At 46.1% G+C, this 23,330-nt stretch overlaps 1 protein-coding gene across 2 annotated transcripts in view; it reads right to left on the reverse strand.

Annotated features, from left to right (window-relative positions):
- Positions 1-3,885: 3,885 nt before the first annotated feature.
- vangl1 (VANGL planar cell polarity protein 1) overlaps positions 3,886-23,330 on the reverse strand; it is a 37,747-nt gene continuing 18,302 nt past the window's right edge. The window contains exons 3-8 of one of the 2 annotated variants that reach the window (XM_022746486.1): positions 14,259-14,690; positions 12,834-13,009; positions 7,255-7,388; positions 4,629-4,776; positions 4,308-4,542; positions 3,886-4,204 (exon numbers count right to left, since the gene is read on the reverse strand). In XM_022746486.1, the coding sequence (XP_022602207.1) occupies positions 3,944-4,204; positions 4,308-4,542; positions 4,629-4,776; positions 7,255-7,388; positions 12,834-13,009; positions 14,259-14,690 (1,386 nt within the window). In that variant the 3' untranslated portion in view covers positions 3,886-3,943. Of the gene's footprint in view, positions 4,205-4,307; positions 4,543-4,628; positions 4,777-7,227; positions 7,389-12,833; positions 13,010-14,258; positions 14,691-23,330 lie in introns of both variants that reach the window. The other variant, XM_022746485.1, reaches the window with a different exon arrangement.

The raw sequence follows: 23,330 nt of genomic DNA on the forward strand, positions 1-23,330 counted from the left end.
GGGAGGGATGAAGGCAAGAAAAACATTCCATTTAGATGCAAATGCTCCTCATTTTCCACTCTATCCATCCCTCCGCTCCCCGTCCTGGTCCTGCGTGGATCAGGCGGTTGCGGGAGGGGACGGGAGGGGAGGGTGGGGGGGGGATTAAACCGCGGACAGATGAGTTCCGACAGGCGGCCTCGCGCCACAGGCTCGCAGAAAGGATGAGGTTGTTCGTTTTCAGCATGGGACCCTGACATTGACATTCATTTACCCACGAGGCCCGGCTGCGCAGCTCTGACAGGCTGACGGCAAAGCCAATTACCACAGAGCTCCATGACAACAAAAAGCCACCAAAATAAGGCCGAAAAAAAAAAAAAAAGAAATGTTGCTCCAGCACGTCAGGCAGCAGCAGCAGACGCTTTAATGGGCAGCGACAGAGGTGAGCGTTGAGCTGGCCTGCGGTGGACGCGAGAAACTGCTGCATATGGAGATGCTGAGGATTAAGCTTGAAGGAATGGCGGAGAGGTAATGAAAGATACCGTGTGCACCTGAAACTGAGCCATTAAGAGAAAAAAGAAGAAAAATCCATTTAAAAACAGCTGGTGGTGGGTGCAGACTTTCTAATTTTAGCTTTGCAGTTTGATATCAGTTTACAGTTTGGCTGCGGGGGAAAATGGAATAAATAAAAATCATCAATGGTCAACGTTAGTTTTTATGGAAACTGAGAATATAGGTTCATTATCACAGAATATAAATGAAGCTTTTGACCTGGTTAACATGTACATGTGGTGTTCACAAGACACATCATGAGCTAAATAATCAGTTAACGCCTGGAACTGCAGTGAACCAATGACAGATTCAGGGTTTCATACGTCACAAACCTAAGGAACCAATCCTGTCACCTTGTGGGGACAGGGGGGCGGGGCTAAATAAACCTGAAACCTCGTCAGTATACACAGAGAGAGAGAGAGTTAGCATTAGCACAACTGCTAACACTGTGTCAGCCACTGCCAGTTAGAAGCTAACAAACAACATAAACACATGAAAGATGCTAACCATGCTAACGGTTCTGATCCGTCTGCTAGTCTCTGGTTCTGGTCTCAACAGACTCCTCCTCCTCTAACCATCAAGGCCTGATCCAGATCTCATGTAGAAGAAACGGGGGCCCGAGTCTGGCCCACATACTTCCACATCTGGGCGGATTAACCTCTGGATTGACCTGACAGCTGAAAGCTTTTCTGTGTGTGTGCGTGGCTGAATTGGTCCAGATGTGGAAGCGGCATCCCCCAGACTCCCGCACAACACAACGCCATACAGCAGATATACAAATGTTCATAAAAATGTTTTATTTTTTTTTTTTTTAAATTTATTTATTTATTTATTTATTTTTTTACAAATGCTAATGCTGTGAAACCGACACATCCGTCACACCGCAGTGTCACGTGATCAGCGTGAAGCTTTTGTCGTCCGACAAAAAAACAAAAACAAAAACAAACCAAGTGACATCGGACTGTAACCTGCCGACGCCGTGACGACGGTGGTGATGAAGAGGAGGGGGGGGGGGGGGGGGCTGGTCATGTGAACTGGAATGGCATACATACATACATACATACATACACACACACACACACACACACACACGCTTGTTTACATAAATAGATACAGTGTAAAAACAGGAGGCACAGTCACATTGGGATCATACAAAGTTCATCTGTCAGTAGGTACAAAAAGATTTACTGCTGGGAAACAGCAAAGTGTTTGTTTTTTTTTGTTTGTTTTTGTTGTTTTGTTTGTTGTTGTTGTTGTTTTTTTTTAAGCTCTTTCCAGATGGATTAACAGTTACAAGTTTACAGCGACAGAATGCTTTATGTTTCATATGAAAACATGTCGCCCCCCCCCCTCAGGCAGACAGAGTGACGATATTAGGTTTACCAGCCAGGGGGCAGCAGGCGACAACCCTGCTCTTAGACACAGAGGACATTGTTCTCATGACACCTTCTTCCTCCTCCAGAGTGAGACACTCGGTGTGAACCCTTCAACACACGAGGTGAATTTTTACCGCAGGGACAGAGAAGTGGAATCAGACGGGATCTTACAAAGTGTCACTTTAGTGCCATTAGCTTCGTTTGACTGTGTTTTCTCTCTCTCTCTCTCTCTCTCTCTCTCTCTGGCTTTACAGGAAACGGCCGAGTCATCAGGTGATCGAGTCTTCCAGCGAAGAAGCGTCTCCGTCCTCGAGGGATCCAACAGAGGTGAGACAAGGTAGTGCGGGACAAACCAGACGATCCAGTTGGGAAGGAGGTTCCACCCTCTTCGTGCTGATTCATTATCATCTATTAAATATTCTAGTGATACAAGCGAAACCCTGCGAGCCTCAGACTTTATAAACGCTGCTAGTTCTCAAAACAGTGGGAGGGAGGAACTGCTCTTTACTTCTCATTTAAACTGAGTATAATGAATATTTCCACAAGCCAAAACAATGTGAAGAAACTTAAACGCTTCCTCCAGGATTTTCACATTAAAATGATCTCAGCCTGGGGCGGGCGAGAAGCATAATGGTTTTGATTACAGACCAGGGATCTTTGATGCATGTCATACCTCTCTCTCTCTCTCTCTCTCTTTTTGTGTTTCCTGTTTCTCTACACGGTCAAGTGTAGCAGCCTTCCTTTTATTTTACAGGTAGGCTTTTAATGTGAAAAACAAACAAACCTCACAGGTGGTCTGTCGAGACTGAGAGCAAGAAAATAAGATTCTGTTGTTGTGGAAATGTGCATTATACTAAATATGCCGTAGACACATCCACTGAGAACGGACAGTAACCCGCAGTCTGGTCCGGAGTAATCAGTAGTACTTTTTTATCTTTGACATCGTGGCTCCGTCTCTCCTCCTCGCTGCCTTCCCTCTCCATCACGTCAGGCGGCTCCGGCGGACATGAAAGCCCTGAGAAGGTTACTGAAGCGACGAGGCAGGGCAAATGTTTTTGGGCACGTTTCCATCTCTGTGCATCTCTCATGGTCTGCTTCATCCCGAGCCCAACACAGCATGCGTGTGTTGTTCCCAGCTGGGGTGGAAGTATTTTCCTGATGCGGCTCCATCGCACCTGGAGACGAATCGTGCACCAAAAAACAACCCCGAAGCGTCCGACTTTGGCTGCTAAAATTAGCAGGATGTGTCGGGAGTCTGACATCTCAAGCGTCGCTGCAGACGTCCTGAAGTAGTGATGAGGAGAGGAGAACAGTCCGAGATCCTGATGAGATCATATATTCCAACCTTTGTAGGCATTTACAAACATACATGAATGTGCATTTAATGCAAAATCTGATAGAAGTTTGGTTTCATTGTTTTGTCAAATGCATTTAATTTGGTTTTTCAAGAGAAATAAATCCAGTTCATTCTCAATCTGTTGACGCCTGAAAACGTCCGCGTACTTTCAAATGTTGTAGACGAGACGGCGGCACAGGCGAGATCTGTCACGCGTTTCCAATCGAGCTTCACACATCAAACATCAGAGTCACAGCGTGGTCGTCCTTAGTGGTTTGTCTGTCTGTCCGTCCCATGGAAATAAAGGAGAGACCGAGACAAAAAAAAAAAAGTCTCTGTGAGGACGTCAGGAGTGTTCCCGTCTCGTTCGACTCCAGCATCTCAAACACAAAAGGAACGAATGATTGTGACACACACACACATTCACACACACTCACTCATACTGTATGTGCACGCAAGTCCATGTCCGAGGCGTCCGAGGCGTCCGAGCTCCCGCGAGTGAAATCCTGCGACGATTCTTCTTTTTGTCCAAATCAAACATTAAAAAAAAAAAAAAAAAATCAATGTATTCAAACATGTGTGTGATATATATAGATTCATATATAATATATAAAAACTCCAGAAAAGTAAAAATAAAAACTGCAAACCCAAAATGAAAACATTTGAGAGCAAGAAAAAAAAAAAAGAAAAAAGAAAAGTCCTACACAGATGTTTCGGACTGTAGCCGCAGGACAAACTTGTGTGACTTGGGGTCGATGTATTCCTCCGACATCTGGATGTAAGGGATCTTCTTCGTTGTCACCACCAGGTTGAAGTCCACGCACTTGAGCAGGAAGACGGAGCCGTCTTTCAGGCCGCTGGTGACCGACGCCTCGCTGATCAGCGTCCACTGGCGGGCCAGCCAGTGGTCCCGGCTGTACTGCAGGGTGGGGCCCGGGGTCAGGTAGCTCTCCAGGAACGCCTGCGCAGGAGGGGGTGAAGAAGAAACTCAACTGTCACACCTTAGAACAAGAACCAGGCTGTGTGTGTGTGTGTGTGTGTGTGTGTGTGTGTGTGGGTCTGACCTTGGGCGTCATGTTGTTGGTGATGCAGAAGGCCAGGTGCTGCTGGATGCTCTCCATGCTGTGGCAGTGCTGCTGCTTGGTGGTCCTCAGGTACTTCTGCAGGGCCCGAGCCATGGAGGGGAAGATGGCCTGCGCCGCCTCCCGCGGGTCCATCACGTCCCCCGGAGCCTTCTTCTGCTCCTCCTCCTGCATGCGCTTGATGTGAGTGAACGCCTCCTCTACCGCCACCACGAGTCTGGGAGGAAGGGAAGCTCAGATTAGAGTCTAATGATGGGGGCGCCAACGTTTTAACGAGTCCAACCAGAAGAGCTCTTTACTCACCGCGCTTTGCGTTTGCGGACACGCCGCTCGTGCTCAGCCTCCTCGTAGTACAGCTCGTTGTGGCTGGAGTCTCGGCGGCGGGCGGCGGCTGCGATCATGGCTCTGGACTGGGAGTGGGCCAGTCCCGTCGCCGCATTGTTCCCCGGGCCTGTCGGGACAGACAGAGCGGTTACCGCCGTGTGCGGTTCACAGGTGAAGAGAAAAGGAACAAAGAAATCTGTGGTGATGACATAAAGTGCAATGTGAGGGAACAAGCTGCTTCAGAGTGGAGGGGCAGATTATCGATGCACATAAACCTTTTATCTCCAGGATTATTAAAACCCCCCGGAGCCGACAGGAAAAGCCACAAAGTCATAATTATAAATTGTTCAAACATCTAAAACTCGGCTATTGATATTCAAACGCTCCCATTACTCTGGCCACTCGGCGCCTTAGGGAAGCAACGTGGCGTCCAATTAAACAAGCGTCTCGGGAGAACTTCAAAAGTGTATATTTCGGGAACGAGGAGGCAGCCGATGAACCGTCTGATGTTAGTGCAGGTTAAAAGAAGGAGCAGCGGCTGAATTATTGATGCGGGCCGGAGATCACGCACGGACAGAATAATTCATGGTCCGAGAGCAGCAGCACAGAGTCCTCAGCACTTCCTGCTCCTGCTGCTCCTGTTGTCAGAGATGATCAATGTTCTGGTGTTTATATGATCTGAAGTTCTACTCGAGCAACAGAAAAATAATACTGCATTAAAACTACAGTTACACAACTGAGTGTAAGTCATGACTACACCGCCTCTGAACACAACACACACTTCATAATCACACATTTAACAAAATGAAATAAATGTAAAAAATAAGTAAGTGAATGATAATTAATATAGAAACACATTTAAAAACTGGATATTGGACTATATTTAAGACTTTTTAGGAGCCACTTATTTCGTTGATTGATTTTGGAGATGCACTTGGAAAAAACACCTCGTATCTGCTGGGAATCATTTCCAGTTCCCGATGTTGTCCAACAGAGAAATTAATATGAAAACCAAACGGCTTGTCAGGCGTCATAAAATATCAACTCAGCCCATTTGGATGCAGCGTAATTGAGTGCTACGGCTGCTCTGCGCTCAGGGCTTCGCCACTCTTTAATTAAAGAAAGATTATTTTCCGTCCCCGAGTTTCGACTTATTTGTTACAGCGGAGAGAAAGAAAGTCGGAGCGGGAAGTAAGAGCTCGAGACGAGAGAGAGAGAGAGAGAGAGAGAGAGAGAGAGAGATGAAGAGGCCTCTCACCAGCTGCTGCAGGATGAGAATGAAGGAGGACGAGACACAAGAGAGAAATGACAAGACCGGCAGCGTAATAGCTATTGATTTATCAGCCGTCTCCCACTAACATCTGAGGGGAGGGAGAAGAAAGGAGGGAGACAAATGGCTGCAGAGGGAAAAAAAAAGAAAAGAAAAAGGAAGAGGGAGTCAAGTTAGTGCCATTAAATGAAGCTTGAGTACACTTAAGGGAGAGTGATAATTTAATAGAGGGTTTGTGTTGCAGTCAGCCAGCTGTCGCGAGGACCACGCTGAACTTTTGCATCAACCTGTGGCATGCGGCGAGCGGAGGGGAAGTGGCGAGCGTGTGAAGCAGACTCAAGAGCGTGTTTCGTTTGTGCAGTGAACAGCAGCGGTGTGTGAAGGCGCTCCGGTTACTTACTGTCCAACAGGTAGGCTTTCAGTTTAGCTCTAAAGACGTCTTAAAGCGAGAGCGACGGTGCAAAGAGACACATGAGGAGAAAGTCAACAGCTGATTCACACCTGCTCCAAAAAGGTACAAGACGCCGCTCCTCCGACAGAGGCGCGTATCAAATGACCACACTTCCATTTTTGCACGTTGTAGCCCATTAACTACAAATCACCTGCGTTTCAAGTTACAGTCGACAATTTTTCAATTACGCCTCGTCTGCGGATCAATTTACTTCCTTCCAGGCAGCCGTTCGTTTCAGCACATTCCAGCACAGTCAGGAAATCAAGTCGACCTGCAGGGACTTGAACTGTGAACTCACAGAAGATGGAGCGATCTGTGGCGAGGAGCAACTCGGGGGGAAAAGTTGAAATATCGTTGAGCGATGATGCAGGAGAAATATTTTAAAGGTCGCATATAGTCGAAAGGCAGACGTCCATGTGATGTTTGATTATAGATCAGCTCTAGTTTCTATATTAATACTGTGAAAGCATCAAAGCCTCAGTCCACAGAGAAATGCACACAGCCTGTATTCAGACACTGAGACTTAAAACCAGCTGTTTATGAGGCAAAAATACAAAAGAATTCAGTTTCCTGCAGCTTAAATGTGAGAATTCTCCTCGTCACATGCGACAGTATCTTTGGGTTTTGGACTCTTCTTCAGATACAACAAGGAATTTGAATAAATCACCTTCGGATCTGGGAATTTTTTCACAATTTTTATGACATTTCAAAGACAAAATAACCGTTAGCATCAGCCCTGAAATCACCGAACTCAATAAACACAACACATTTTAAAAGATATACAGATTGGAAATCACAGACAAGACAAACGACACACAGAAAAAAAACAAAAAAAAAACAGAGACCGTCCCACTCACCCTCAGCTGGGGCTGCTGGGAACTCACCATCCACGTTGTAGACCTTGAGGCCGGCCAGGTGCTTGGCGGCGCGGGACTTGGAGGCGGAGAGCAACGCCGGGTTATTGACTGAGAAGTCACAGTAGTAGTGCTCTAAGATGGCGAGAGCTGCCCGCTGAATACTGAAGGAGAAGGAGAAGAAGAAGAAGAAGAAGAAGAAGAAGACAGGAGGATTAAAATGAGTCGGGTGGCGTGACGATGCTGTGAGAGGTTTTTCCACTTATAATAAAAAAACAGAAGAAGAACTGTTTGGAAAACAGTTCATATCTTTACGTGGGATGTAAACTCTGCTCCATAGCAACATCATGTCTCCGTCACACGGGAGTGGAAAATAATCAGACATGGGACAGCGGCAGTGTGACGGTTACCATAGCTACCACACACAGACTGATAGCCACAACACAGGAAGTGATGTCTGAGGTGACGGGAGAGAGAGGTGAGAGGGGGAGCAGCTCACATCACTGGTGGATCAGAGAGCGTGCCGGGTCTTGTCCTTCATAACACAGCACCATTAAACCAATTCAACATAATGGTGCGGGGGTGTTTTCATGTTTCACATTTTTTAAAAATAATATACAGCCTCTCTGTCCTGGAAGTGAGAGGTTAAAGCAAGACCACATTCTTCCTGTGATACCCCCCCCCCCCTCCCCCCCACTTCAAAAACACCCCACAGTTCTGCTGCTACAGCCGCACTCGCTCCGGTGTGATGCTAATATCGGCTAATGTTAGCATACCGTAAACAGATACCGCCGTGTATTAACGGGGCAGTTCGCCGACTTCATGACTCCGGTGCTAATTTTACACAATGTTTAGGCATCATCCTGTAACTGACACTCGTGGCCACGGTTTAGCGAAGGCAGAGAGACCTTTAAACAGCACAAACAGCTGCGTGTGTGTAGCTACTATAACACATCTTTAATGTCATAATGTCAATATTTCACTTCCTTCCCGTCGGCAGATTGATTATTTGACCTGAGGATAATTATAAACACAGTAAAATCTAAACAAAACAAACAACAAATGGACGGACAGTTAGCAACAAGCTAGTTACAGGTAGCGTTCAGCTGCTATATGAGTCAGCGGATACCGAGACAGAGCTGATGAATGTGGGGGAGAATATTGGATTTCTACTCATCAGCTGGACAGAAACACGACTGTGTAAGTTTATAAACAACACAAATAAACTCCACGTCTTCGGGTTTCCAGGACACTAGATCTGAAGCAGTAATTGGCGGTTGTGCCTTTTGTTGCGACGCCACTACAGCGCTCAGGCAGCAGATGTTGACAGCTGTTAACCGACTGACAGCGCGACTCTACAGCTCGACACTGGAGCCTTTTTCCCTCCCGGGTGTGTTTTGTTTGGACGTCTCCATAACTGTGTGCGAGCCCTCGCTGTGTCCTGTCATTCTTCAGGCCACGTGGAGCGCTAACTCAATATACACGAACAACAGCACATGCTCGCCCGCAGCATGCGCTTCCTATTATCCCAGAGAGGGATTCGTAACAGGCCCATGACCTTTGACCTTCTGATGTAAGCTCTCTCTTCCACTCCTGGGTCTTTTACCACATGTAGATACAAACCAGCATTAAAGACATCATTCGTTAAAAAACATGTTCAGATTGGTATCTTTATCTTTTTATTATATTTCTATTTATTTATATGTTTAAGCTGTTTTACTGGTTAGTTCTTTTATTCTATTCTATTATTTTCCTTATAATAAACTACTTTAATATCTGGTTATTTATTTTATTTCTACTTTATTTCTGGTTTTACTCACTTCCAAACTTCCCCTCACTTTTAGCACTTCTTTATTTTATCTTTACTATTTCTTCTTCATTTTTATTTGATCTTTAAAACCGTTTCTTTATGTTTTACTCACTTTAATACGTCTCCTCTGTTTCACTATTTTATTATTTTATCTTTGTTCTCCTGTCTTCAGTGTTTCCTCAGCGCAAACTTTCTTCAGTTCCTGTTATTTTTGTCTTATTTCTTTAGTTTGTATGTGTTTGGATCTGAAAACGAGTGTGTCACACCGTAGGAAAACAAATACACCGCAGGGTGTTGAATATTAAGCCAAGCCGGAGGCAGCGCTCATTCCACCAGAGGGGAGCGTAACAGCAACTCCCTGGGTTAACTCAAGAAACCCGGACGCCCTCCTGTACAGTGAAGCATTCAAAGGACCATTGTTACGTGCTGAGTAAGAGTTCCTGCTCCTCCCAGCTTCCATCAGTTATTAAGCTGAGCAAACATGACACACAACCATTCACACGGCCGCGTCTCAGTGAAGGAAATAAACCTTTGTGAACCAGTGTCCCCAGAGACCGAGGCCTGCTCTCATGCTGCCGCTCAGGACCGACCAGTCAGAGAAACCTCAACTGGGAAGTTCCCAGCAGTGAATGTGTTTAACCCCCACCCCTCCGCAACAGCTCTCCCCAGGCCGTGAGGAATGTGTTGGTGTTCGACTTGTCCGGTCTGACGAGGGGGGGGAGAGAGACAAGAAAAGGATTCCTGTGGCCCTCAGATTGGCATCAAAGGCCAGGCGGACAGAGACAAGCTTTCAGGACCCCAGGGCCCGAGCAGGGTCCCCATTATGATAAGGCTGAGGTTGGATGTCAGGAGAACAGGAATGTGATACACCGAGGAGATAGGCCGAGAAAACTGAGCTTCTCTGTATCATACACTCATTCATGTTCATGTTTGTGGCCAACACATGCCATTTGCATGTATATGATGCAATTACCCACAAACACACACACAAACACACACACACACACATGCGCGTGCCTATGTTTGTGCGGGTGAGTCAGGCTGACCAGATGCTCGGCTGCAGTCTGCAGGGAGAACCAATTAGCCGTGTGTTTACAGTCAGACGGACAACAGAGCAGAGAGCTGCTGCTGCTGCTGCTGCTGCTGCTGCTGCTGGCCAAGCAGCCATGAATGGCACAGCTTACAGAGGACAACACCCCCAAGGCAGCCAGCTAACACAACAACCACACACACACAGACACACACACACACACACAATCGCTTGTCTGACCTGTTTCTATGAATGCAAAAATCAATATGAAAATCAATGCACTCTTCAGCCTAATGCGGGTTCAGGTTTCAGGGAATGTAATGTACACATCCCACATTTCAGCCCATTAACCCCCCGAATCACACACACACACACACACACACATCACCGGGCCGGGGGTCGTGCACTCTGCGTCCGTGCACTCTCATCAGAAACCAGCAGTCTCATGTTGTTCTTCTAAGATCTTTAGGATGGAGCGTCTCCAGCTGTGAGTCAGGCGTGCATTGTGTCTGTGTGTTTCCTGTGCTGTGTAATTTCACTTCAAGGAATCCACTATTTATAGCCAATGATTATACAGTTAAGATTTTGCCAGAATAGACTCGGTGCTTCGGGGTGGGGTGGGGCGGGGGTGGGGGTGGGGGGGGCTCTCGAAGTGTCTGAGCTGCAACAGAGACTTTGCTGAGAGAACTACAGTTGAAATGACAATAAAAGTTGACTCTAATTGAATCTCTCGTGTGTGTTTCTGCCACCTGAGCGTGTACCTCAGAGTGTAAGAACAGATACAGGATAACACCCCCCCCCCCTTCTATCCTGTAATAAAATACAAGGTTCATCTATAAATCCATCAGCTTTTTATGAGCTCCCCCCTGAGCGAGGAGCATGTGCATGTGAGACCGGGGGCTGCAGGAGAGCTGCTGCTGCGTTTGGCTAAAAATGGGATCTTCCTGTTTTCCCTCAGAGACTGGAAGGTCGTAAAAAAAAACCTGGTCGGTCTCGTCCGAGCTGTTCTTTCCTACACACACACACACACACACACACACACACACACACACACACACACACTTTCTTTCTTTCTTTCCCACATACATTTTAGGATTCTTCAACACTACGCTCACATTAACTATTAATCCCTCGTTCTCGGCTCTCTCCTTCGCCCCCTCCCGTCGCGCTCTCTCCTCGCCTCGGTCTCCTGGGTATTTCCTCTGTTCTCCGCCCTCTGTCTGCAGCTCTTTTCTGAGGAGTTTCCTCTCTGAAGTCTTCCCCACCCTCTCGGCACGGTTTCCTCTCCCTACCAGCCACTTTGTCTGCATGCGTTTGTGTCTCTGTGTGTTTTCTTCCTCCTCAGGTTTAACATTCAATCTCCGCCTTTCTACCTGATGACCGCTCGTTTCCCTTCCAGCGCATCTCTCCCTTTCTCCGCTCTCATCTCCGAGTACGTAACCACTTACTTCCCTCTCCCCTTCCCCACGTCTCGTCACTTGAGGTGTCCCAGTTTCTAACTTTCCCTCTGCCTTCATCTCGCCCCCGTGTTCTTCCTTTCTATCCCCTGATCGCTCACATCAACCCGTCCTTCTATCTCGCCCTCTTCTGCCGTCAGTCTCTACATGCACAGGGGTCATCTGGGGATTCTGCGAACTTCTTCTGAATGATAACGGCGTCCTTTAAGATTCGCCGAGCAACACGTGCATCTGAATACGCACCTGCGAGTTTCCCCCCCGTCTCATCCCACTGCCGCAGTTAAGGTTTCACACTATCTGCCCACAGAATTTTTCTGGTGTCAGCTTTAGTTCGAAGCCATAAATCTTCCCAGTAACAAGCCCGAACAGCGAGCCAACTCTGCTGAGAGAAAGTCAGACTGACACCAGATAAATTTGACACGTCTCTATATTCGTGTCGTCGACAAATCCCACGACGAGACCTAAAAACATCCAACATGTATTGTGTGTGTGTGTATCGAAAGCCTGATAAATCATGTCATGAATGAACCACGTCACCACACACCAAACATGTATCAATCCACCGCTGGAAATAGTCCCCAACAAATGCAACTGCAGTGAGAGTCTGTGGTCTCATTAGTGTCAGTTTAGCGTCTGTGGAAACCACTGGTATACAACTGGTTTTCTGGGTGTGAATGACTGAATCCACTAAAGACTCGAGGCTCAGGTCGTTATTATAAATGTCTGACAACATCGTGGCCGGGATTACCACGGAAACGGACGTTTAGATCCTTTTTGTTTAACCAGAAACAGCCGTTCGACCACGAACAGACTCCATTCACACAAACAGTCATTTACCTCGTGGAACACGGAGGTTTGCTGGTCAACCGTCGCCTTGCTCCGTCAGCTCGTTTGTGTTACTGTGCGGTACTTTTCCCTGCAGCAGAGGATCTGAATAACTCCCCCCAACACTGACAGTCACACAACAACACAAACAAACTGAAGAAGGAAAACGCCTGAATCTGGAGAAGGCAATGTGTTGGGGCCGAGCAAATACTTGCACGCACACATTCCTGGTGGATTACTTTCCCTCATGAACACTGTGTTTCTATTGTTTTTTTTTTTTTTGCTGGTAATTGCAATGGAAGACTAAATAATTGCCACTGTGACAAACTTTTCCAGAGCTGTAAAATCCCGTCTCTGCGGCGTCTGATCGGCCTCGAAACTCCAGGATCTTTATTTAAACTCATCACAGCCCCCCACCCCCTCCCCCTCCCCTGTTGTTTCCACACAGGGTTGATTTATATCTGAACACGTGCAACATCGAAATCACCTGAGCTGTCCCAGGTTGTAGTGCCTCGTCTCTCCGTCCGTGGAGCGCGCCACGCACACGGAGAAGCACGGCTGGAGCTGCCGCAGCTCCAGCAGGACGATGGCCAGGTAGTGGATGAAGAGCAGCGCGTCCACCAGCGACACGGCGTACTGCACGATTCCCTGGTAGTTCTCGTCCTGCGGGGGCAGGAACAGTCAAATTTAAAAACAGCAGCTGGAATAATATTCTTTCAACTACGTGCAAACACAGTAAATATGTGCATTTCCAAACAAAAAAACAAGAAGAAGAAGAATTCCTGCAGGGAAAACATACACATGTAAGACAAGATGTAGAGCATATGAATATTTAGATCAATTTCAAAGGACTGTAAGCTTCCTAGACCCCCCGATTTCTGCATGTNTATTATAAATGTCTGACAACATCGTGGCCGGGATTACCACGGAAACGGACGTTTAGATCCTTTTTGTTTAACCAGAAACAGCCGTTCGACCACGAACAGACTCCATTCACACAAACAGTCATTTACCTCGTGGAACACGGAGGTTTGCTGGTCAACCGTCGCCTTGCTCCGTCAGCTCGTTTGTGTTACTGTGCGGTACTTTTCCCTGCAGCAGAGGATCTGAATAACTCCCCCCAACACTGACAGTCACACAACAACACAAACAAACTGAAGAAGGAAAACGCCTGAATCTGGAGAAGGCAATGTGTTGGGGCCGAGCAAATACTTGCACGCACACATTCCTGGTAGATTACTTTCCCTCATGAACACTGTGTTTCTATTGTTTTTTTTTTTTTGCTGGTAATTGCAATGGAAGACTAAATAATTGCCACTGTGACAAACTTTTCCAGAGCTGTAAAATCCCGTCTCTGCGGCGTCTGATCGGCCTCGAAACTCCAGGATCTTTATTTAAACTCATCACAGCCCCNAAACAGCAGCTGGAATAATATTCTTTCAACTACGTGCAAACACAGTAAATATGTGCATTTCCAAACAAAAAAACAAGAAGAAGAAGAATTCCTGCAGGGAAAACATACACATGTAAGACAAGATGTAGAGCATATGAATATTTAGATCAATTTCAAAGGACTGTAAGCTTCCTAGACCCCCCGATTTCTGCATGTGTGTGTGTGTGTGTGTGTGTTTTGCCGCAAGCGTTGTGAGTGAGGGACCAAAAGGGATTTTAAATCATGACTCACAGTAAACATGCCACAGGAGTGAAGTGTTATGGTTGGCATTAAAAATGAATGAGTTGCTGCAGCTGATGGAAATATCTGGGTGTGTGTGTGTGTGTGTGTGTGTGTGTGTGTGTGTGTGTGTGTGTGTGTGTGTGTGTGTGTGTGTGTGTGTGTGTGAACGCACGCCTGTGGACTCACTTGGATTTCCGTGTAAACGCACATACATGTAAGGTTATTCTCTGGGCTCACCTGCGAGTCCAGTATCCTCACTCCGTAGAACAGCCAGTAGGAGATCACAAAGAGCAGCACCAGCACGGCGAGCAGCGCCCTGAAGACGAAGACCCGCGGGAGGCCGGCCCGCGGCGGCCTGAAGAAGAGCGCCCAGACGGCCAGCAGCAGTATGAGCAGCTTGAAGGCCACGGAGATGAAGAGGCCCTCGCAGGCCGTGCCGCAGCTCTGCAGCCTCTCCGGCCAGAGGAGGTGGGGCAGCACGAGGAAGGCGAGCGGCGTCAGGAACACCAGCAGCCCCAGGATCACAGCCAAGGTCAGGGTGAAGTAACGGCGGCAGTCCAGCCCCACGCTGTCCTCCAGGTCCTTGGTGATGCGGACGATGTCCTCCTGAGAGAGGCTGTGCTCGGACGTGCCGGTGACGGCGGTGGTGGTCTCGCCCCAGTTGTCATCCTGGGAGTGAGAGAGGGAGGAAAACGAGAGAGGAGGTAAGATGACGGCTACATCCGAGGAGCGAGGGCGGGTCCCTGAGGAGGACACACCAGACAAACCTTCCTCTCATCAGACTGACGCCAAAACACAACAGTCTTATACACTGAGACAAATACAGCTCAAGACACCCGGGTTGTGTTTGATCTGAAGACTAAGCAGCTACAAAGACGCCATCAACGCTGGAGAGTCAATGTCAGAAAACAGCAGCGTGCTGGGAAACAGTGGGTGAAGTGCTACAGCTAATATATAAGGTCACACTGTGCTGTAAGACTTTTAATAACGAGTAACTTAGAAAGGAAATCCTCACAGTCCCTCAGCACGGTCACCTGACCCTCACACCGATTTGTTATGGATTAAAATCACCTTCACCTGTTCTTGTGGATCATATCTGATTTATATCGAAAGGTTTCTCCTTAAAATCTGACAAAACTGGGCAACACAGGACAGTGTGTTATTTCCTTTACCTTCTATACACACACACACAGTATAACACACACACACGTGCATCTCACCGACACGTCAGCTCAACGGAGGCAGCGGAGGTTCGTTTCCAAGCATGAGAGAGAGAAAGGAACAGAAGATGGGGAAGTGGAAAAAGTCAACAGAGCGGGCTGCCAGCCGGGCTACACGCTGACGTCTGGGCCTGACCGCATCCGCCGATAATGAAGGTCAGCGGTGTCGGAGCGGAGCCGTTACAACAACAAAGATAAGGACTCTTTGCACAGCAGTCATAACAAGCTGCGAGCGGCTGCCGCGCCAGCGAGAGGAGGACGGATGATGAAGAGCCATCAGCTACAGCGGCATTCAACAGCTCTCACTGCAGATGAGCAGCGTTTTTAAGGATTGTGTCATTGATTATTAGCTCCACAGCGGCAGAGAGAGGGGACGTGGTGATGCGTTATGAAGGGGGGGGCGGGGGAGGAGGATGAGGAGGAGGAGGAGGAGGATGGTGCACCGGGACGGAGAATATCCCAGCGGCCTCGGGGTTAAAACAGCAGAGATGAAGCAGAACAATAGGAGGACCCAGGCAGTACACTCAGGTCGTCTTTGAAGCTTCTGTGTTTGCTCAGATTACTAATAATAGAATTTCACTACTACACAGAACATCAATACTTCATGCACACGAACTGGATGGGAGAGGAACAGGAAAAGGACGAGACATTAATCTGCTGATATTCTCCATTTTTCATGGAAAGAGCTAAAACTAATGTTTTGTTTTTAGCTTTAACATGTATTAGCAGGCCTGACCTGTGTTCATCCACAGCTGGAAACACAAATGCAACTAGAAACTACAGTTCAAGCTCTTCTTAAAAATCACAGTCTTGTTTTCGTGAAGTGTTTTATAATATCCCTGGAAACTAAAAAAAATCTCTTTCCTTGATAAAATTACATGTTAAGTGAATAAGCAACAACGTTAAGTTAAAGATCGAACAACACATTCTTAGTTTATTAAGACTTTAACAGTGAAAACCTCAGTTAATCTGCTTCATCAGATCATGATTCAAATATTGTTAAATCCAGCTGACATTGGTCACAAGTTTTGGATGTGGAAGGACGTGAAATGTCCTGAAAACAAGGCAATTTAATCAAATTTCATATTGTGTTTTATAGCAAACCCCCCCCCCCATAAACCCAAAATGATGAGCCTTAAACATGAGGTAACATTTATTTATCGCAGCACTGTCACTCATCGGAGACGAGCATCAACTGCTGACTCGCTGGTGAAGCTTTTCCACAGACACAGTCTCTGAAAACTGTCTCGGTTTCTTCTGACCTTTTGACATGACAAGAGTAAGTCGTAAATACTCATCCCTCCGTCTTGTGCGTGGATCGAGACGGAGCTGAACATCACGACTGACCCCGGCTCATGAGCCGCTGCGAACCAGACAGTGGAATGCATGACTCGGGTTCAAAAGGTCAAAAGGTGCATATGTCACCGTGTCCCTGCGGGGGGGGGACACACCCTGACATTTATCTGCATGGGGGGGGGGGACCTGTCCTCTGGAAAACACCACTCTGTGTGTGTGTGTGTGTGTGTTTGAGTGTGTGTGTGTGTGTGTGTGTGGGGTCCACGTATTACCAATGTTGTGGGGACCTGCAGTAAATGTTTACATAGTGGGGACTTGTCTTTCTTAAGGGGACAGAAAGGAAGTCCACAAAATGTAAATCATTAAATTTTAAGGTGAAGACTCGCTTTAATGTTAGGTTTAGGTAAGTTGTAGTTACGGTTAAAATTAGAGTAAGTTTCAAGGAGGTTAATGTAAGTCAGTGTGCTTGTTTTACTATATTTGTGGGGTCCGTGGTGCTACCCCCCAGAAGTTTAAAGGGCTGTTTCAGGGTTAAGGGTACGAATGTGTGTGTGTGTGTGTATATATTTACTTTCTAACATTAAATGTTGTGTTGCATTATACAAAAATATATGATGAATATGCAAATTTTCACTCCAGATCTCCTAAAAATGGTGCATATTTACTACAGTTCAACAGTAACATAGGAAGTTCATGTCTTTCACTTGAGAAATAGAAGCGATAAATTGCATCTGACAGAATATAGTCCAAACAACATGATGCAACATCCAAACAATCATAAATAATACATATTCCAGTCCACTCAATTGGAGTGGAGATTGCTCCTGGAACAGAGCAGGTAGAGCCGCTTCATTAATAATGAAAGAGAGGCTGACTGAAGAGGCCCTCGGCTTCTCCACAGAGACCTATGCAACAGGCTTTTTTATTTTTTACTCACATGAAGCCATTATCCCCTACAGGGAACAAAAGTAAGCAAAACCTCATCATTTTCTTGGTGTAATAGCGGAGATAAGTGCTCCACAAAAGCCACAAGCCTCAGTTACATAGAGATGCCTCACATAGCTAAGCAGTTACCGAGCAGCACAGGAGATGCTTGTTAAAACAAAGTATGTAAGATGTTTTTAAACATTTGAGTAAATATAGCACATGTGATCCTCACGGTGTGGAGCTCCGAGCATCTTTCCCGCTGCACTGCTGACAGATCCTCAAGTCTTAATCCTGTCTGACCACCGTCTAGCTGCTGAAGACAGGCGTGCTGAGTGTGTGTGTGTGTGTGTGTGTGGAAGGAGATCAATAGGCATTATTTGTAAGGAAGAGTGTCTCTCTGACCACAGTCTACCTTGAGAAAAAACCCCAGGGAGACATGAATCATCGCTTCTCAGCGCTCATCACTCATCGCCCTTGTTTCATACGTCTGAATCACACACTGCTCGAGGACTCTTTAGAGATCTCTATCGCCATCGTTACACGACATGCTCCGAGTGTGGCTCCGAATACAATACATAAATTAAGTGATGTGACACCCAGAGCTTTAGTTTTAACAGACTGTTGTCTAGTCGTTTGCTTAAGCAAACAATATCACTGGTTTCAGTTTCTCAGATGTTTTTCAGGTTTTTGAAGCTTTCTATGATAGAAAATAGATTATCTTTGGTTGTTTTTAATTTGCATTTTAAGATGATGAACTTGTGACATTCTACATGTAACCAATTTACGGTCAATTAATCAAAAATGAGAAATAAAAAAAAAAAGATTTAAGGCTGTTTCATGGCTTGGTTTCCAGAACTTAAATCAAGCTAAAAACAAACCAAACATGAAGCTACACGCAGGAGACGATTAGCTTAGCTCAGCATGAAGCGTTAGCATAAAAGACTCTACATCTCTATGAGGTTGCCAGGCAACAAATTAAGACTCCAAAAAGTCGCCATCGTCAAGAAATAGTTCCGCATATAACCCCCTCATAAAACCACTACTTGTTGTTTACACCTCATATATAATATGCTAATAAATAAGCTTTGGAGGATTTGTTACCCGTCAGTGAACAGTGTCAAGTCTTCTTGCTAAGCTAAGCTAACTGTGTTCTGGTTTCTCTCTGGAGCTCTGGTAACAAGAGGTCAGTGAGAGAGGAGGCTCCGAGCCTCTCTGCTGATTGGCTGTTTTCTGAGTGGTTCAATAAAAATATAGCACAATTCAGGTAAAAACACTCAGAGCAACCAAATCCTGCAAGGTTTGGATGGTGGGTCCAGGTGGGCGGGGCTTGGTGACTGCTTTGTTGTGACATCACAAAGTTCCAGAAGTCCTGACGGCTGGTTTTAAGGCTCAGTTTCTGAATACAGGCTGTGTGCATTTCTCTGTGGACTGAGGCTTTGATACTTTCACAGTATTAATATAGAAGCTAGACCTGATCTATAATCACACTACACATGGACACAGACCTTTACACTGGAGGAGCTTTAAATGTAATGTACAGTACGTTTAACCCTCCTGCACGTTTCACCCTGTCTGGCTCAGTGCTAATAAAATTCGGGACACTGTTGTTGTTGGATCCTTACTACTGTACCTGGGCTTTCCCTCTGCCGACACGACTAAAAATAGACATTAGTGACCCACATTTCCTCCATGGGATTAACCAATCACCACAGGCTGATCTGGTTCAGGACCAGCAGCCTTGCAGGAGTCCCAGTCCCATTTATCACATGAAAATAGGTGAAACACAGAGGAGGAAAACAGGAGGGAGAACAAGGCAAGAGCACGACATCAATGTGGGATAACAAGACAGCCAATTAAAGAGAGGAGAGGGATTGATCCAGAGAGGGAGGGAAAGTGAGGGCCAGTCGCAGTTCAAGGACCAGGGATGATTAGTTCACGGACAAACCAACATGTGAAATCCTCCACTCACAACCACGCATGCATCACAGAAATACGCACTTCGACTAAACACCTGTCAGGTCGACTCTCGTTCTGCGGCTGCAGTGATTTATTCAACCCAGACGAGGTTTTGTTTTTACCAGGAAATCATCCGTGCTGGGAGGAGCTGAGGCGTTCCAGCAGAAACTAAACAGCTGAATAACGGAAAACATCCGATGTGACGTGTTCTTCACATCGCACTAAGCAAGACGAGAGAGCAGAGGAGAACAGACGGGAAACTGTGGATAAAGGGCGGATAAAAATGAACAATGCTTTATTGCTCTGATGAAAATATTCCTCTCGTCCTTTAGGGAGCGATTTTTACCACATTTTTCCAATAGTTACTAAATGCAGGAAGCAAAATCAGGCTTCATTCATAAACCTACACAGATGACATGATGAGAGTAAAGCTGGGTTTATGTGTCAGTCCCTCCATCGATTGGTTTTTATCCGTTGACAGCACCGACATGGATGTCTCACGTGTTGCATGGCAGGACTGGATTTGCCCTTAAGCTAACTTCCTCTCATTGCTGATTGGAGACTCCTGCTGTGCAAATAAATTGCTGCTTTCTCGCTCTTTCGTTCACCGTGACAGAGAGCGGTGACCACGAGGAGCCGGAGCTTCACAGTGTAAATAGCCTTTTTTTTTTGAGCTGTGTCACTGCAAAAGGAGAAGATAAGGGAGAGCAACCTGATCCGACCAATCACAGGTCGTCGTCGTCTTCTTCTTATTCGTTTTACCGCCAAGTGCAAAACCCACTCCTAATATGGAAGCAAATAAAAGTCTTGAATCGCCACATTTTACTCTAGAGTGTCAGTTGCCGCACCAGCTGCCCCTGCTCGATGCCCCCGCTCGATGCCCTTGTATTTTGGTTTTAGCGTGGCGATTAAAAATACACTGCATTCCACAGTCTGCTTCGGCATGCGAGGAAGTCAAAAGTTTGACCGTAACCAGCTGCCTGCAGCTCGGAATCACATGACTGACAGGACGTAACCTGATAGGCCAGAGGTCTGATCGATTGCCTTCAGGCTCAGTTGCTCATCCTTGGTATCCCGGATATTCAGATTTGAATTTCACATCGTAAATTTTAGGATCTTTGACCAGGATAGAATTTATTACAGGACAAGAATATAGTTGTTCATACTTGAATTTTATATGAAATTGTAAACCATAAAAATCTACCATTACTTCTAAAACTCATTGATTAACATGTTGATTATAATGTATTAATTATATAATAAAGAATATTCCCAGGCTTTATGCTAAGCTAAGCTAACCCTACCATCTTCTGGCTATAGCTTCATATTTAGCCTACAAACATAAGAGTTGTATCAATCTTCTCATCTAATCTTAGGAAGAAAACTAATAAATGTATGTTCCAAAATATTTAACTACTCCTTTAATAACTCAAGTATGAACAAAGATAATATTTCTTGTTCCTGTAAATAAACTTCTACTCCTGGTTCAAAGATCCTAAATTTACGAATGTGAAATCAAACGATATCGATCCGGATACCCAAGGGCACAATTTAGCACGTATGCCACGCGCGACTGCAGCAACTGAGAACCTGAAGGAATCGATCAGACCTCGGCCTATCAGGTTTAGCGTTCCCTGTCAGTACAATGTGATTCCGAAGCTGGCAGGTCAGCTGGTACGTCAAACCTTTTGACTTCCCTCGATGCCGAAGCACGACTGTGGAATGCATAGTGTATTCTTTTTAATCGCCAGCCGTAAAACAAAATAGCAAGCGGCATTTGACAGAGCGGCGGCATCGTTTAGCGAGGGGCAGCTGGTGCGGGCAACTGACACTCTTAGAGAAATTGTGGACGATTCAGACTCTTTATTTGCTTTCCCATATATAGGAGTGGGTTTTGCACTTGCGTAAACACCGAATAAAGAAGACAGACGACGACGAACGCTGTGATTGTCGGATCAGGTTGCTCTCCCTTATCTTGCTCCTTTTATGCAGTGACACAGCAAGCTAAAAAAAAAAGGGCTATTTACATCGTGTGAAGCTCCCCGTCTCTCCGGTAGGTCACCGCTTCTTGTCACGGGTGAACGAAGAGCGAGAAGCACAATTTAAATTTGCACAGTCGAGGAGTCTCCAATCAGCAATGAGAGCGAAGTATAGCTTAAGGGCAAATCCAGTCCTGCCAGCAACACGTGGAGATACAGTCCATGCGGTGGCTGTCAACGGATAATAAACCAATCGAATGGAGGGACTGGACACATAAACCCAGCTTTTACTCTCATCATGTCACTGTGTAGGTTTCATGAATGAAGCCTGTTGTTGCTTCCGTCGCATTTTCAGTAACTATTTTTAGGAAGAAATGTGGAAAAATCGGTCCTAAAGGCACGAGAGGAAATATTTCATCATGAGAATAAAGCATTGGCTTCATTTTATATCCGCGCGCTCTTAATCCACATTTCGCGTCTTGTTCTCCGTCTGCTCTCTCGTATGCTTTAGTGCGATTGTGAAAGAAACACGTCACATCGGATGTTTCCGTTTATTCAGCTGTTAGTTTCTGCTGGAACGCCTCAGCTCCTCCCAGCACGGTGATTTCTCTGTAGAAAAGCAAAAACCTCGTCTGGGGTTGAATAAATCACTGCAGCCAGAACGAACAAGAAATGACGACGACCCGCTCGACCATCCGCCAGTTCCAACGCCAGTACGTCGCTTTATGATCCGCACCCTGATCGTGGCGTAATTAATTCTGTGATGCAGTAGACACTGATTGTGAAGTGTGAGGATTATCACATCGTGGTTTGCTCCGTGAACTAATGATCCCTGAGTCCTAGAACTAGCGACTGTGTCCCTCACTTCCCTCCCTCTACTGGCTATTCAATCCTATCTCCTCTCTTTAATTGGCTGTCTTGTTATCCCCACATTGATGTCCGGCTTGCCTTGTTCTCCCTCCTGATTCCTCCTGCCTGTGATATTCACCTGAGTTTTCATGTGCATAATCGGGACTGGGACCTCTTCTGCAAGGCTGCTGGTCCTGAACCAGATCAGCCTGTGGGTGATTGGTTAAAAGTACACCATGGAGGAATATGTGGGTCACTAATGTTATTTTAGTCGTGTCGGCGGAGGGAAAGCCCAGTTACAGTAATAAGGATCCAACAGACAACAGTGTCCGAATTTTATTAGCACTGAGGCCAGACAGGGATGGAAACGTGCAGGAGGGTTATATACTACTGTACATTACATTTAAAGCTCCTCCAGTGTAGGTCTGTGTCCATGTGTAAGTGTGATTAATAGATTCAAGGTCTAGCTTCTATATTAATACTGTGAAAGGTATCAAGCCTCAGTCCACAGGAGAAATGCACACACCTGTAAATTCAGAAAGAACTGAGCGCTTAATAAACCAGTCCGTCAGAATTCTGGAACTTTGTGATGTCAAACAAAGGCAGTCACCAAAGCCCCGCCCACCTGGACCCACCATCCAAGACCATTCAAGGGATTTGTTGCTCTGAGTGTTTTTACCTAATTGAGTGCTAATATTTTATTGAAACCAACTCAGAAACAAGCCAATCAGCAAGAGGCTCGGGAGCTCCTTCTCTCACTGACATCTTGTTACCAGAGCTCCGCAGAGAGAAAACACAGAACACAGTTAGCTTAGCTTAGCAAGAAAGACTTAGACACTGTTCACTGACGGGTAACAAATCCTCCAAAGCTTTAAATTTAATTAGCATATTATAGTATATATATCTATATAGACAAAGTAGTATGGTTTTATGAGGGGTTATATGCGGAACGGACCAACCCTTATATTCCCTTGAAACGGGGCTGGCGACTTGTGTCCTTAATTTGTTGCCTGGCAACCTCATAGAGATGTAAGTTCCTTTTTAGCTAACGGCTCATGCTGAGCTAAAGCTAATACGCTCCT

This window comes from Seriola dumerili, unplaced genomic scaffold, assembly GCF_002260705.1.
Source record: "Seriola dumerili isolate Sdu_G_001 unplaced genomic scaffold, Sdu_1.0 BDQW01000105.1, whole genome shotgun sequence".
NCBI lineage: Eukaryota > Metazoa > Chordata > Actinopteri > Carangiformes > Carangidae > Seriola > Seriola dumerili.